The 15642-nt window shown below is 39.8% G+C and overlaps 1 protein-coding gene across 1 annotated transcript in view; it reads right to left on the bottom strand.

Annotated features, from left to right (window-relative positions):
• Positions 1-1942: 1942 nt before the first annotated feature.
• Positions 1943-15642, bottom strand: part of PPP4R1 (protein phosphatase 4 regulatory subunit 1) — a gene marked incomplete at its 5' end in the record, with an annotated part of 56184 nt that continues 42484 nt past the window's right edge. Inside the window, 8 exons of the mRNA XM_082499216.1 lie at positions 1943-3137; positions 4841-4982; positions 5870-6004; positions 6103-6223; positions 8687-8787; positions 9396-9557; positions 11069-11254; positions 12532-12627. Of these exons, the coding sequence (XP_082355342.1) occupies positions 2974-3137; positions 4841-4982; positions 5870-6004; positions 6103-6223; positions 8687-8787; positions 9396-9557; positions 11069-11254; positions 12532-12627 (1107 nt within the window). The 3' untranslated portion in view covers positions 1943-2973. The remainder of the gene's footprint in view (positions 3138-4840; positions 4983-5869; positions 6005-6102; positions 6224-8686; positions 8788-9395; positions 9558-11068; positions 11255-12531; positions 12628-15642) is intronic.

Below are 15642 nucleotides of genomic sequence, written 5' to 3'. Positions count from 1 at the left end.
AGATGCACATTTTCCCAAACCCCATATCCTTAGGGATGAGCTGAAGCTTGAATTACTGACATGGCTAACACTGCTAGCATGAGAAAATTCCCTATCAGAGTTAAGCAATAGAGACAACATCCCTCAGGCTGTAGATCAAATGCTCTTGGGCAACATTGAGAATAAAGCAAGTCTTTCCTTCCCTTTCACTTCTTGGGAATCATTAAATGAAGCAGAAAAGAGGCAGACAGATCCATGACATGTTCGGTGAAGAAAAAACGAGAAAGACAGCTATTCCTCCTCTTCCCTGAAGACAATCTTTAACCTTACATGCCAGGGGAATTCAGGCACTCTGCAACTGAAAACACTCAGTATTTCCTAGGAAAAGCCTCAAACTCTCCCTCAGATTCACAGGTCTGCACCAGCATTGAAGAAAAACAGAACATAGAGTAACAAAGCATCCGGAAGATCATTTTTCAACCTAAAGGTGTCTTACCCTTAAGTAACTGGAAAATACCTAAAGGGATCAGATAGAATGCTGCATTTTACTGGACTGGTGGAACATTAGTACAGTAACAGAATTAGGTTGGGACATGTTCATTCTGGACTCCAAACACTAGGATTTCTTTTAAGTCCTAATACTCCACCAGTGAATACTGCACTCCATTCACAGTTAGAAGATGACCTGAAGCATGGTCTGGTCTGAACAAAGAGCTGATCCCATTCACCTCAGAAATTGCACACATGACCAAACAACAACTCAACTGTCATTACACTGAGGCAAAAAAAAAAAAAATAAAAAAAAGGAAAGGGAATTATGTACCCTGAACAACATGCAGAAATCAACTGGATTTCAGTGTGTATTTCTGAAGTGGGAATCACCTGGCCTGTGAGAGGACTAGCTACTTCTAGTTGTTCTCCATATGGCAGCAGGGAGAGCTCAGAAATCCTCCTGCCTGAACAACTCACTGATTTCCGACAATCTGCTGTCACCCAGACACAGCGCTGTCACACTGCCTAGTTCTCTAGGGATTTGCACATCATTTCTGAACAATTACAGAGAACATGAGGAACACAAAACCTGATGAAACTATTACCTATACTACAGGAACTTCTGACCTGGCCATATAGTTGCCTTTTCAAGTTTTAAACCAATTTTGAGAAGGGACAAGCAAAGGAAAAACCTAAAAAAAAAAAAAAAACCACAAAAAACCAAAAAACCCCAAACAACAAACCAACTCAAAACAGTAACAAAACCCCCAAAAACCAAGACCCAAAACAAACCAAGCCTAAGAAGTAATAAAAATCAAGCAACTCCCCCCCCCCCCCCCCCCCAAAAACCCAAACCCACAAGCTTCAAGGCAGACAGAGATGACTGTATCTTAACCACCTCCATGGCCATGCTCAGGAGCAGAAAAGCAAGACTTTGGGGAGTAAATAGCAACTTGCTGTTCAGCAGAGAAGAAACTGCAGAAGAATCTGTTTTCGCAAGAAAACGGGGGGGGGGGGGGGGGGGGGGGGGGGGGGAGGAGCAGAGAAAGAGAAACACCTGTCTGAGGCTGAACTGCCAGGCTATCAGGCACCTGACTGATAAATGAAAATGTTCTGCTAAAAGACATCAAAGATAAGCTGCCATAGCCATTTCTACCTCCTCAAGGAAAATAAGCTTCACACACTTCAGGTCTGGCAGGCTGAAGGAAAGGTGATTTAAGCAAGTTGCCCCTGGAAGACATAGAAGGAGATACTGTATCAGTCATTTTAAATGAGAGGAAATGAAAGCAGTCAACAGACTGAAGGTACATAAAGGGCAGTTTGAGCTCACAGTTTCCTGTAAACCTGGACTGAGGTGGATATTCAGACTCACTTCAGCAAAGATGCCATTTCATGCTGGAGTGACAGGTTCCCAAGCACAAGAGAGAATCTAGCAAAACCTCAATTACACAGCCAAAGTACATCTGTGCTGTAGTATATTCCATCTCAAAACACAAGATTCTTCACAACCATTAAGCAAACCCCTTCCCCCTGCAAAAACTGTCAAAAGTGTAAAGAACCAGGAATAAAAGGCCACTTACATTTCAAACTTATTCTTTTAATGTCTTAAAAAGGTCACAAGATTGTTTTCAATCTTATTAATAAATTTTATTTGGACAAGTAGAGAACAACTTGTATCACAACAGCTTTAAACAACATGATTAAAGACTGCAGCACTCCAAGGAGGCTCACAGATATGTACAGTATATGAAGAAAAAAGTTGCACCTCAGAGCCGATCATGATCAAGTTAAAAATACCTGACTTAAAGTACATGTGCTAATAAATTTCCTTTAGGTCATGACCAGCATGAAAATAATTAGGACACAGGTACTCAGCAAAGTTTTCTGCTAATGGGTACAGCAATATGCTGCATTTAAGGATTAAAATCAAATTCTAGTTTAGTGTTAGCACTGAGCCCTTAAGAGAAATTCCAATTTCTACTTTTCCCCATTTACAAACATCAAAGCTATTCCCACTTAAGGGTGTGCCCAGCTGCACACAAATCAAGTCCTTGAACGATAAAACCTTTTAGCGCTAATACTGGAGGTCTCACATCCTGGTATAAATTTGTCTTTCTGGCCATTTCACCTATCAGTTGCTACAGAAAATACTTGCTAAGTTAACTCCTCAGGAGAAACAATGCAGGTCTCTGGTAATCACATCCTTTCTACAATGAAAATGATCTGCCAATTCAAGTTTCATTTGTTCAGGAAGACAGAAGATTTAAGGCTTCGGTGGCAAAAATAATCCTCTGAGCAGTGTTTTTCTAAAGTCAAGCTGACACAGGTATGTTTACTTTTTCTTGACTTAAAATCCCTGGTATTAGGTTTAGATAATATCCACCTGTTAAGTCTGGCAAGAAATCTCTCCTTCCAAACAGGTTGTCCTAGATCAACCATTTTAGAAGCATTTGAAGATAGTTTGTTTAATTTTTTTTTAATTATAGCAACATTCAGAACTTTTTAATAAGTTGATGAAGCAGTGCTCATGGCATCATCTGCAATTTTGGTACTGGCAGGGTGTATGCTTGCAAAATATTTGACATCACTGTCATCATCCATTTGAAGCGCCATAATTGTTTGCTCCACAGCTTCTTGATGAGAGTTGGCAGAGTTTAGAAAATATTCTGTAAGAGAAAATGCATAAGACTTTATAGAAGGAAAAGATGGCAGATACTTCAACGCAAACCTCAGCATACTATCATGAGGTTCAAAATCTCAGGAGACAGTGTACATGTATAGACATGTATAGTCAAACTGGAATATCTGAGCAGACACACAATACACTACTGAATAAACACGAGTTCACCTTTAAAAAAAAAAAATCATTCCATGTTTCAGTGCACAATTGCTTTAACAGTGCTGTTAGAGCACAGGATTTCTATGGTCCTTAAATATAAATGTAAGCATGACAGACTCCATGACCAAAGAGGGGAAAAGAAAACCTGCAAGAGACTCAGAAGGAGCGTGCTTATATTTGTGATGGAGGGAAGGTATCACAAACCCATGGCCATGCCACTCCATTTCCCTGGAAGGCAAGCCAAATAATTATCAAAAAAACCCTAAGATAACATGAAATAAGAGTGGAAAAAGTTCCAACGCTTGACAGTTTTCATGAACTACACAACACAAACTGCACAAAAGCAGCATAACTACAAACAGCTCACAGGAAGGGCAATTTAGATCTGAGGTTTAAAAACTTCTGAACTTATTTTTCAAATCTGCCTTTCATAATCTATCCACCATCCCTAATCATACACACAACACCTTTGAGGCAGAGACTACTTGTATTATAAGCTTACATAGTGGCACTGCAGAATGGAAGTGGAACACAAAAATAATGAGGACAACAGCAAAAATACCAACACTACATCGTAACAGGAAGAACAGTGATAGCCTTGGCACAGTTAACAGAGAATAAATTACTGCACATCTGCTGATCCATCTTAACTGTCTATATATGCTTACTCAGAGTCTCCAGCATGCACAAGACAGCTAGCAATAGCCTAGTTCTCAGTGCATTGACATCCTTCGTGTTGTCCAGTGTTTTGAACGTTTTGCATTTTTCTTCACACTTTCTACACTAGAAAAAGCAGTCCTCAAGCCAGTGTATGGTTTTGAGAAAGAAAGTGACCATAACTGGATGCAGTATTCCAAGCGTGGACACTCTGCTGGTTTACAAAATAGCATAGTATTTCTAATGCTATTTTACTTTACAGTGCTTTGGAATCTGAGCACTGACAACTCTTCTGGCATCTGCTGTGCATTGGGGATGCTTTCCTAAGCAAAGTCTGCAATTTGAAAGTTGCGTGTCTAATTTCCCTGAAGAGACTCCAGAGAAACTTTTTTCCTATTACTTCCATAAAACATAAAAAACAAACAGCAGCCATCTCTTCTCCCGCAGTGAGAAAACAGATGGTAGATTTGTATGGAAGGATTTTTCTTTTTTATCCTTATTACACAGATTTTGCTTTTTAACCAAATGAAAGGCACTGCTCAAGAACTTCACAGTTGCTAGTTGTTCATTCATGGTTTCTGTGCCCTGATGACACCTCTACAAAATAGTTCATTTAGGGAAAATGGCACAAAAAGAACAGGCTGGCATATGAGCAAGAACTCTTATTTCCCCAGTGTTACACAACAGTAGCTCTGACACCACAACAAGGTTCATGGTTTTATCTCAGTCAAGGTAACTTTCTACACCAAGACGACTGTAAAAGCAAGAGCAACACACATCTGATGTTGTTTCTTCTTTTCCAGCTGACGAAAGGAAAGTGGAGGGACAAAAAGATAAGCAGCCAGCCCACTACAACTCTTTCTGAGCACTAACCTTTTTCTAAAAGAGTTTGCTTTAATGTTTTTGCAAGCAGGACTCGAACATTTGGAACCCTGTCAGATGCCAAGTGTAATAAGTGTGGCAACAGATGCACAGCAAACTGGTCCATGGGCAAGCAGTCATCTTCACTGATGGTCTGGCAAGAAGACAGAAGCAATTTCATTAGATTTCAGCACAGTGAGGACAATATCCCAACACATAATCAGAGCTGACAGATCTTATTACCTTCATAGCATAAATACAGTGGGCAGTATCCACAAAGTTTTAAAACATGGTACAATTCCTTCTAGCACAAAGTTGTATGCAATGAAGCAAGTTCGGGAAGGAAAGTAACAGAATATCCCAATCCTTTTTAAGATTTAGTCTTGGTTTTAACTAGGTACTATACTAAGAACAAGAATGGTCCATCTTAATAAACATCCATTGTAGCCAAACATGTTTCTCTAAATATGCTCAAAGCTCACATTTCTCCAAATGCAAGAATTGTCCCACTTGGGCAGCAGTGATGTCGGTTCCCAATCTGCACCTCTGCTACAGCCTCCAAATATGACCATTTACTCGAGACCCCAGCTAGCTGCAACTCTTCTGCTCATTTTGCTGAGAATACATTGTTTTTGACCAAGCTGCATTAGCTGGCTAAGAAGGTATAGGCAACTCCTAGCATTTGGTTTCTAAAGGCTAACCCAAAAAAGCAGCAGACTGCTGCAGCATATTATAAAAATCTCACTTCACGCTGAGTAACAAAGCAGTTTCCCAACTCAGGGATTATTTTGCTATGTATTTATTTCATAGTCAACATCAGATTTGACAACCTGATGTTAATATGCTAAGCTAAAGATGCATTCAAGCTCATCTATGGAGCAACACTGAAGAAAGCAACCATGAAACCTATTCCCTTGGAAACAAAGTTCTCAAATATTCATTAAAACAGTGTTACCAGACAGCTAAAGAGTTCCAGCTGCTAATCCCCCCTTCATTCTTACCACCACCCCCCAAAACCAAAATGATGAAAAGACATTTTACCTGGCAAATAAAGACAAAAGTTTGCCGGCCAGACCATTTGTGACATCTGCAGAACTTTTCAACAAGTTCATTCATGAGGTCTATCACGAAGGTTGACGTTGACGCCATGTACAGCTTTTTCACCATTTCACTAACCTTGAAGAAATGAGAAGAAAAAAAAAAACCAACAAAAATTACTTCTGACCACCAACCCTCAGAAGTCTGAAATCCTGAATTTACTTAAACCGCTTTACCAGCTTGTAAGAAATCCAACGGACAGAAGACACTTTGTCTGCACAGAGGCTGAAAGCGATAGGTCGCAAGTAGTCATAAATGTCTCTGGCACTGTACAGATCTAGAAGCAAGATCAGTTGCCTACAGGATGGAAGAAAAACCAGAGTACATTATAATAAGAAGAAAGGTAGCTTTAACTGTGAGTAAGATCAGCTATATGACAACACTTGCTAAATATGCAATATGGCCATAATAGAGTTACTGAAAAGTAAAATCTATTTTTCAATGCCAGCATGATTCAATGCCAATCATGGGTCACTTGCAAATTTAAAATTGCCACTTATTCACAGTAAGTGCAAAATGCTGCACGAGCTCAAAGAATTAAAAACTAGGGGAGGGGCAAGGGAACCAAGGTGTCATTTACAAGGCAGGGATCCTGATATCCACTACAATGTACAGGCAGCACAGCAATCCAGATGTGAATGACACTGCAGTGTACTCACACATTTGAATACCTGGTAAAGACACCTCACACATAACACGTACAGCTACAAAGTAGCTATTCTGACTTGGTTTGATAAGTATCCTTGGTCACTTACGTACACTGATTTATCAAATCAATAAACTTCTACTTCAGAGTATACTTGACAACTAGAGAAATTATCAGTCATCTTCAATTTGCAATGAGTTAAGTTTTCAGCAGGTTGTAGGCACAAGTATGTGTCACAAATGGTACAAAGCAAGTCAAAAGAAGTGGCGTGACATGTTACAAGCAGCCGATTGCATGTCTCCATACCAGCAATAACAGGTAAGTGATTTGTAGTTACTAAATCAAAAAAACACTTAAATGTAGCAAAAACCCATGACATCATGATCAGCTGTTAAACTAGGTGTCTTAAAATTTAATTCAAAAGATACACTGTAATTAGTCATTACAATATGCTCATTTTATCATTCCTGCTAGAGAAGCCCCAGTCCCACAGTCTCTCTTCCCAGGGCACGTGCTGCAGTCCTGACCATCCTCATGACCCTCTGCTGATTTTGTTCCAGTTTATCAGCATCTTTCCTGTATTGGTATAGATGCATTACTCCAGATGAGATCTAATGAGTGTGGACCACTGGGGGCTAATCTATTCCCTTGATATACTGACTGACCATCCAATGACTTCTATTCATCTGGCCTCTGCCCATCCAGATCATTATGTCCTAACCTGGCTACAAGAATATTGTGAGACATGGCATTAAAAGCCTGGCTAAAGTGAGTGACATTCACCACCCTCTCCTCAACCACAGACTTAATCATTTAATCACAGAAGGCAGGTTGCTCATATGTGATTACTCTTGGCAAGTCATGCTGACTGTCTCCATGAAAGAGTCCTCCTTCACATGCCCAGGAATGGTTTCCAAGAGGACCTGTTCCATCATTCCCAGGGCCTGATGTAAGGCTGACAACATTTTAACTCCCCTGACAGTACCCATCTTCTAAAAGGCTGAAAGCACATCATCTGCCTTTCTCTAGTTCCTGGTGGCATGCCTTCATCTTCAGCGCCTTTCAAAGATGATGGCTAATGGCCTCGCTAGGACATGGGCCAGCTCTGTCAGCACCCTCAGTTGCAGCCTGTCTGGTCTGATGGATATACATGGGTTGAGTTCTCAAGTAATCCCTCAGTTGATCCTCAACCACCACTGAAACCTATTCTAAGCATGGAGGCCTGGGAAATCTTGTTAGTGAGTACCTTGTCAGTACCTCAGCCTTCTTTGTGCCCACCATCACTAAATCATCCACACTATTCAGCAATGGTCCCATATTTTCCCTATTTATTCTTTTTGTGCTAACATAACAGTACTTGACACCCCTTGCAACTCTCGGCTCTAGCTAAGCTTTGACTTTCCTAATATAACCCTACGTGCCTGGGCAATGTTTTTAAATTTTTTCTGTGCACCCTGTCCCTGCTTTCACCTCCTGTATAATCCCTTTTTGCATTCAAGCTCAGTGATGAGTTCCCTTCTTAGCCAAACCATGCTTTTGATACATCTCCTTGTTTTTCTGAGTATCAAGATGGATTATCTGTTCACTTGGAGGATGCTGTCCTTAAAAATCTGCTGGCTTGAACAACTTGACCCTTCAGAGCTGCTGCCCATAGGAGCCCACACCTACCCATGAAAAAGCCAAAGCCTGCTCACATGAAGTCCAAGGTCTCTACTCTGCTACTTGCTTTCCTTACTCCCTTCAAGATCTTGATCTCCATTTCATGGTCATGAATTCAGCCTACTCATCAGACACAGCAACTTGGAGTCAAATTGCTAGAACACTTCTACTGACTTCAAGAGCAAGCAGATGTGGTCTTCTTTTTTGGCAGCTTCTTTTTTAAAGAAGAGTAAAGTTTTCAACATATGGTGATGGAAAAGACATTCACATTCCAACTTGAGCACTTATAAATGATATACAACTACTGGGAATTTTTAAGCAAGATGGATAAGTGAAAGAGGATAAAGACTATCCCCTAATTAGAAAAAGAATGTCAGTGTATGACATTCATTCTATGATTTTAACATTTTTAAATATCGACAACAATAAAAACAAGCACCCAGAAAACTACGTACTCAGCCAGCTCTGCACGGAAACGCCAGTTCCTGCTGTTATCAGTCACTAGGAATTCCTGGAGCTGATAAAGATACTCTCGTCTTTTGTCAAGGTGAAGAAGCTGTAACAGTAAAAATAAGCTCACAAAGAAATTTAGGCTACCATCAGCAGACAGAACAAGAGCTTTAAAATAAAACTAATGAAACATTTGCTTTTATTAAAAAAAATAATCTTTAGCAATAGTGTTGCTTTTCTGGGCTAAACCCTATCATGCTTAAGTGTACAGAATCACATGGGGCACTACTGAAAGCAAAGTCTCTGCTTTCACTCTAGGAAACAAGAAGAGTAAGCAGTAAAGATAGCACTGATTTTAAAAGTTTTATGATTTGTGTCCTTCAGCTCCAAAAATGAGGCAGTTAGAGAAAAAACTCACAAAGAAATTTGAGAAGTTGTGCAGAGGTTAGAGCCATCAAAAAAATCTTAATATCATCCACTGGCACCTATATATTGAATAAACATGCACAAACCAGGCTCTTCAGAGAAAAGAAAGCATCAGCAACACAGATGTCCTGCCAAATATACTACTGTATTCAACAGACATCTGGATACCATCCAGATTTGTGTGGATTCCCACAAAGTTATACCAGTGTTATGTTAAAACACAAATGCATACAAAGAAATGAAGCAAAATACATAATTTCACTTGACCAGAGTTGAACACAGACATACCTTCAGAAAGTCATGCAAGTGTTTAAGCACACCTATCCTGACTTCATCTAGATCTTTTAAAAAGCCATTGAAGACAGGAACTAAATCTCCAGCTGTAAGCTGGTCTCCAAGGATGACAGCAAGTTCATGTATAGAAAATGCTAGTGTCCGCCGAACCTTCCACTGTAAAATAAATAAATAAATTTTATTGATGTATCATCTGAAGTGCTCTATTTTAACTTGAGGGTCAGCATCCAGGCTGGACTCCCAGTGAGCTGCAGTACTTACAAATACATTAAACGCTGTCTTGTGTAACAATTGAAAATGAAATTAGAAATTTAAAAAATAAATGAAAAGGAAAGAGAGGAAAAATGATGAGGTATTATTTCTTCCACCTGAATATCAAGGAACTAGGAAAATTAAAGTAACGAAAATATTTTCATTTTCCTGGTGTCGGCAAGGAAAATAGTATTCCTGACATCAGTACGCTTCCACACATTACTCTCTGCTTTAAATTCTTTTGGGTAAATTAGTTCCATGCTACTACTTTCTCACTCGTTTAATTTATAAAACATAACAAGATATATATCCCACAGTATTTCAGCTGGCATATTTTCGCTTCCATAATAGGTAAAGTTTCACCCACACTGAGTGCCCAGCAGTACAAGGATCAGTAGAACTTCTACTCATCCTAAATTGAGGGGGCACTGTTTTAATGGATTAGTTATTTCAAGTAACTCTTTTTAAAAATAAAATAGCATTTATTCTTTAGCCAGCACTTTCCAATTAGCATGGGTACTCTCCTTTTGCCCTGGTTTGGCAATTCAGTCTTAATTCAGATTAGACTGGGGATAAACTCTGGACAGTTTTGAACACAGGGTAATTTGTTTTTACTTATGTTTTAAATTTATTAGCTAGCTGGTTTTAATGGCTGCAAAAGAATTTGGAAAATATGAGCAATAGCCATGTATAAAATTACTCACTACATATCACTGAGAACTGCTGCTCTGACATAGCAAGCAGCAAGTTCAAGAGAGGTGAAGTAGTCCGAGAATGTTTAAAAAAATAAAAAGAGCATCTCCAAAATAGGAAACAAGGGAGGACTGGGAAACAACTGTAAACCAACAGAAAAATGCACAAAGCCACCTCCTTACCACCTGACAACATGGCAAATATTTCCAGTATTTGTTTTTAAAACAGCAGTGCTGCATGGTGATAGTGATGTTATTCCGTTATGACTAACTGGCTGCAGCACCAAAAAGGCCACCAAAAGGCCTGTTGTGAGGGTGACTCACTCAGCTCCAGACATGCCTGCAGGGGCATGTGTCTGCTCATGCACAGCAGTACAGCCCAAATTTTCATACCTTTGAGAATCCCAAGCACTGCTGTAAGATCTCAAGCAAGCAGAGGAAATCCAAGACCTCTCCAGTGGGAATGTGAGGAGATCCACCTTTCCCATTCAAACTGCCCCATTTCCTTACTACCTGAGCACCACACACCCCCAGCTTCCTCTGAGACGAAGTTACACTTTCATTCATCATATGAGTAATTAATATCAGCAACTGAAAGCTCCACATGAAAAGCAGAGCAAGCCAACACACAGTAAACAACAGAAATCATCACAGGAGTTCAGATTATTCATTGTCACATCATAAAAAAGCCAATCATTCACTATCAGAGCTTCTTGAGCTTACCTGCATGTCAGATGCCAGTGTCTCATAGGTATCCTTCAAACAGTGCCAATTCTGTCTGCCTAACGTAAGTGCCACACCTGGCAGGCTGTAGGCGCAGTGTTTGGCAATCTCAGTATCAACTGTTTGTGCGCGAGATGGATCAGTCATTGATAAATACTGATCCAGCAAGGCTTGAGGTACAACATCCTACAACAAGAAAAGGGTAGAGTGTTTACACTATTTTCAATAAATCTTCATAAGGCTTACTAAAATTCCAGGGCACGCTGTCAGAACACTTTTTTTCCCCACAACTAGAGAGTATTATTTAAGATAATATCTTATCTCTTAAGAAATGCAAAATCGTTGCATTCTTATAAGTTCCACCAAAAAGTTCCAAAGAAATGATGACATGACTACGGGCTACTTGAAAAATATATAGGCCAGCATAACAGATGAGTTGGTAGATCACTGTCTATTTAGGCAGACCAGGAAATTAAGAGACTACGTTCTACCCTTTTACAAACTTTCAGGCTCACAGGCTGTGCAGGTTGGCCATTTTAACTCATCGATAAAAATAGGCAGAACAGAAAATGACGAGACTTACTCGAAAATAATTGTCCTATTCCTCTCAAAGTCTTGGGGAGGTGGGGAGAGAAAAACTGAATTAAAATGCCTTGACGGGGGGAGGGGGGAGGAGGCAGAGTATAGTGCTTCCGAACTCCCTAAAGGGTCAGCAGGAAGGAAAAGACTTCTTCAGAGACAGATCTCTGGTGAAGACCAATCCTTCTCTCCACTGAGAAACTAAAGCATCGAATAAATTTGTGAAAACCTCTTTGTGTTGACTTCAACATTGGCTTTGCTTCAGCTGTTGTCAGTTTATCTCAGGCACTGACTCTACCCACGGGGGTGCAAAAGAGCATTTCCGTACCACAGCTACCAAATAGCTCAGCTCACGGAAGCAACAAGAGGGACTGAGGTTCTCACTCAAGGAATCACATTGGTGCAGGGTGGCACACTTAATACTTAACTATGCAAGAAAAACATTTGATTCCTTTTGGAAAAAAATAACAAAGAGACAGTTCAAGCTTAATGAAATACTATCACAACTTTTCTGCAAAAAGCTGTCATAGGGTGGGGGCAGTTCCACTCAAAACATTTAACAAAAATCTTGTTTCCTGAACAACCTAATTTCCATAGAAAATGAAAAAAATTAAACCAAAGCCTGGAAGTCTATGATAACTGTTCTCATGTCAAAAAATATCGTCACCTCTTACACATAAAACAGAAGCAACTGCTGAATTAAGCAATTATCTCTGGAAACACAAAATAAGTAATTTTAAGTTATTCTAAGAGGTTTGTAGTATTTTACAGAAACTACATTACATCAGAAATGACAATGAAATGCATAAAAGAAATCATCATATACATTTAAAAAATCCACTTATCTGATACACGTAGGAAAAACAGAAGCCACTGTCATTTACCTGTACTTTGGATTTTCTTTCTTCTTCAGGGCTGAAACTACTGTTGGTGCTCAAATCTGAATCATTATGAATATAGTGAAGTGTAGAATCCATATTCTATGGAAAAAGGAAAAAAAAAAAAAAAAAGGTTACACAAAATACACTCAAGGATTAAACACAAAAATGTCAACATCACAAAGTGCTGTCCTCACCTCAGGATCTTTTTCTTAGATTAAAGGAATAGATGTTTTAATATCAAATACAATTTTGTTACAGCCCAAAATCAAAAGGCCTGTAAGATAAATCTTTCTGCTTTCAATTTCAAACTTCCTCTTATCCTGCTCCATTTTGGTTCTTATGGAATGAAAACCACAGGAGAGTAGTACCTTTGAGACTGCATTAAGGGAAATTTAACTAACATATGGGTCACACTGCTTCTCCCCTGAAGGGAAAATGAGAAAACATCTGTAGTGGATTTTGTGGGATTTGTTGCTTTGGATTTGTACTAGAAAAGGTCAAAACAAAGCCACCCTCACACTTAAGAATAGAAACTGATGAGACTTATGCTGTTGGTCTTCTTCTAGAGGTGACTATCCTATAATCTTCTCCACAGATGAGCTTCACTTTATAATACAGTCCTAGTGGACCATAGCTGCTGGCACTAGTCATCACCCCTCTCAGCAGTTCTATTAAAATAATTTTTAGCAATCATTCAAGCATGGCTACATATCTGGGCCTTGAAGATAAGGACCGAGACTCTGTTTCAGAACGCTACTGAGCAGCAGAGGTTTGATACCCTAAGATAAACTGTGCTGCTGAGGAGATATGATGTCACTTTCTATACCAGTGGAGTTCCCCAAATACAATGGACTTTACATAATCAACCGTGAATTTCAAGAAGTATGTGATGAATATTTGGAAAGTAGATCAGGCTGCTGTCTGGTAGAACAGGACAATGGCATTTTTGCTAGATAGGAGTTAAGGTATCTAATCACAGATGCTGCAGGGTAAGCTCCCAGCCTACTATACCAGCTGTTCAGATCAGTTTGACGAGAATTTTCAAGCAAACTACAAACTTCTTGATAGAAGCCTCCAGGATACCATCTGTGTTCCTTGGTTTGACTTCAGACAGTTGCTTTTTCCTCTCCCATGATCTGCTTTCATCTAAGCATTGGGATGTAATTTTAGTCACTGAGGTGTAATTACAGGTGATAAAGAACAGGCAGAGCTGCAAGGCAATTGCATATCACTGGCACAGCAGCCCAAGTCACCTGTCAGCCGTATCAAGCAGCAGCAAGAAGGTCTCAAAGAGCCAAGAAAAGAACAGATCTGCAAGTGACTCCGTAACTAAACGTGTCCAGCAGCATACAACTCCAGCTATAAAACCCCCAGAGGCTTCAAAAACCATCTCCACAGGATTTTAGTTTGCCAGTCAATTCTTTGCTCCTTTTTAGCCTTTTATTTTTCTTCAGAAAAAGAGATAGTTCTCAGCATTCCCAGAAAGTTACCATCTTTGACCTCTTTTAAAGCAAGAAATTACAAGGCAGCCAGCACAACCTAGCCATAGTGCATTTCCATGAGTTGCCCAGGTGCACGGGACTGGAGGGTAGTCATCCATTCTGCTACAATAAAAAGACTCATCTCACAATCTCTGCTACCCCAGCTCTAAAAAGCTAAGTTTAATTAAAATAAAAAAAAAAGATAAAAATAATACTTTATTGATTGAACTAAGTTGAACAACTAAATATACTGAAGGGTGTCACAGATGGGAGCGTTTTTACCCAGCCACTTTTAAAGTCAAATATGCATTCCAGAAAGGAAGAGCTTCAGTACAGAAGAACCACAGCATCAGTTGGTATTTAAGTCAATGCAGAATCTCTATTCCTGCAGATGAAGTTCCATCTGTACTTTTTCCATGTAACTTGCACACACCGAACTGAGCATTACAGAGAGCCAGGACATAAAAATTCAGTAGGGTTTAGCCTGAAAGCTTCTTGTGAACCACCACCTCTGAGATGCAAAATCTCTGTCATGACCTTACAAACCTCTTACATGAGGTTTCCTTTAGCTGCAGTGTAACAAGAGCTCCATGATTGTGCTCCATAGACACATGGCTATGCAGCATGGCTTGCACACAAAGTCCACAGCTCCAGGACAAGTGCTGGTGTTTCCTAACAGGGCTGCTGGTCCAAACACAGAGAGAAGAGGCCAGTCTCGGCGTTCCAGTCTCCTCCTGGCACCCACCACCTTCTTAAAGAGAGGTACTTGTGCCAGAAAGGGATGGGCTGATTTTAGTCCAGTTTCATTTCTTTTTCTTTTCCTTCCCTTCTTCCTCTACCTCCAACAAAAAGACGACTCCCACACCCATCCACTGGGAATACAACTCGGGGGTTTCTTGAGGCTTACATTCATTTATCAAACCTTATAGAGAGCACACAACCTAAAGAAAATAAAAATGGTAGCTCCTGAGGAAAAATAAAACAGCTACCCTCATTCTCAACAACCAAGAATCATCTATGTGCCAAAATCTTACCTGTTCACTCTATTACAACAACTATTTTCATTTGAATAGAGAATCTCTCTAACATGTAGCATTAACTCCTTCAGGAGCCAATACAGCTGCAGAAGGACATGCAAAGTGTGATTTTGCTTTGTGATATGTGCGCAGAACTGTGAAGGCTGCTTTCAAATATAAAATGCTGTAGCTTGATTTTTCTGAAGTGTCCAGTACCTTATTGACATGTTGCTATGCTGAGACTTAAAAAAAACCCACAACAACAAAAAGAAAATCACAGCACACACAAGAAAAACCACCTGTGAAGATCAGAGCTCTGTTCACTGCTGAGGCAACAGTCCACTTGCTCAACAGATCACAGCTTGATTCCCCAAATTCTAGGTCACCTCTATAATATCCTTTCACTAGTAAAATGAGGACTTGATTCAGTGCCAGTAACAAACAAGGATTGTTTGACAGATTAAGAACATCCTTTTAAAGAGTAGAACTGAAACATGCAAAACCAACATATACCAGCAGTGTGACAGGTTCTTAAACTTTCTGTTAGCATCATTCTCTGTAAAGAAATAAAACGCAGGACAAGTCCTTCTGAACAAACACCACCCTCATCACCCCCA

This window comes from Vanellus vanellus, assembly GCF_965231255.1.
Source record: "Vanellus vanellus genome assembly, chromosome: 2".
NCBI classification, from domain to species: Eukaryota; Metazoa; Chordata; class Aves; order Charadriiformes; family Charadriidae; genus Vanellus; species Vanellus vanellus.
This window is presented reverse-complemented; position numbering and strand designations above follow the sequence as displayed.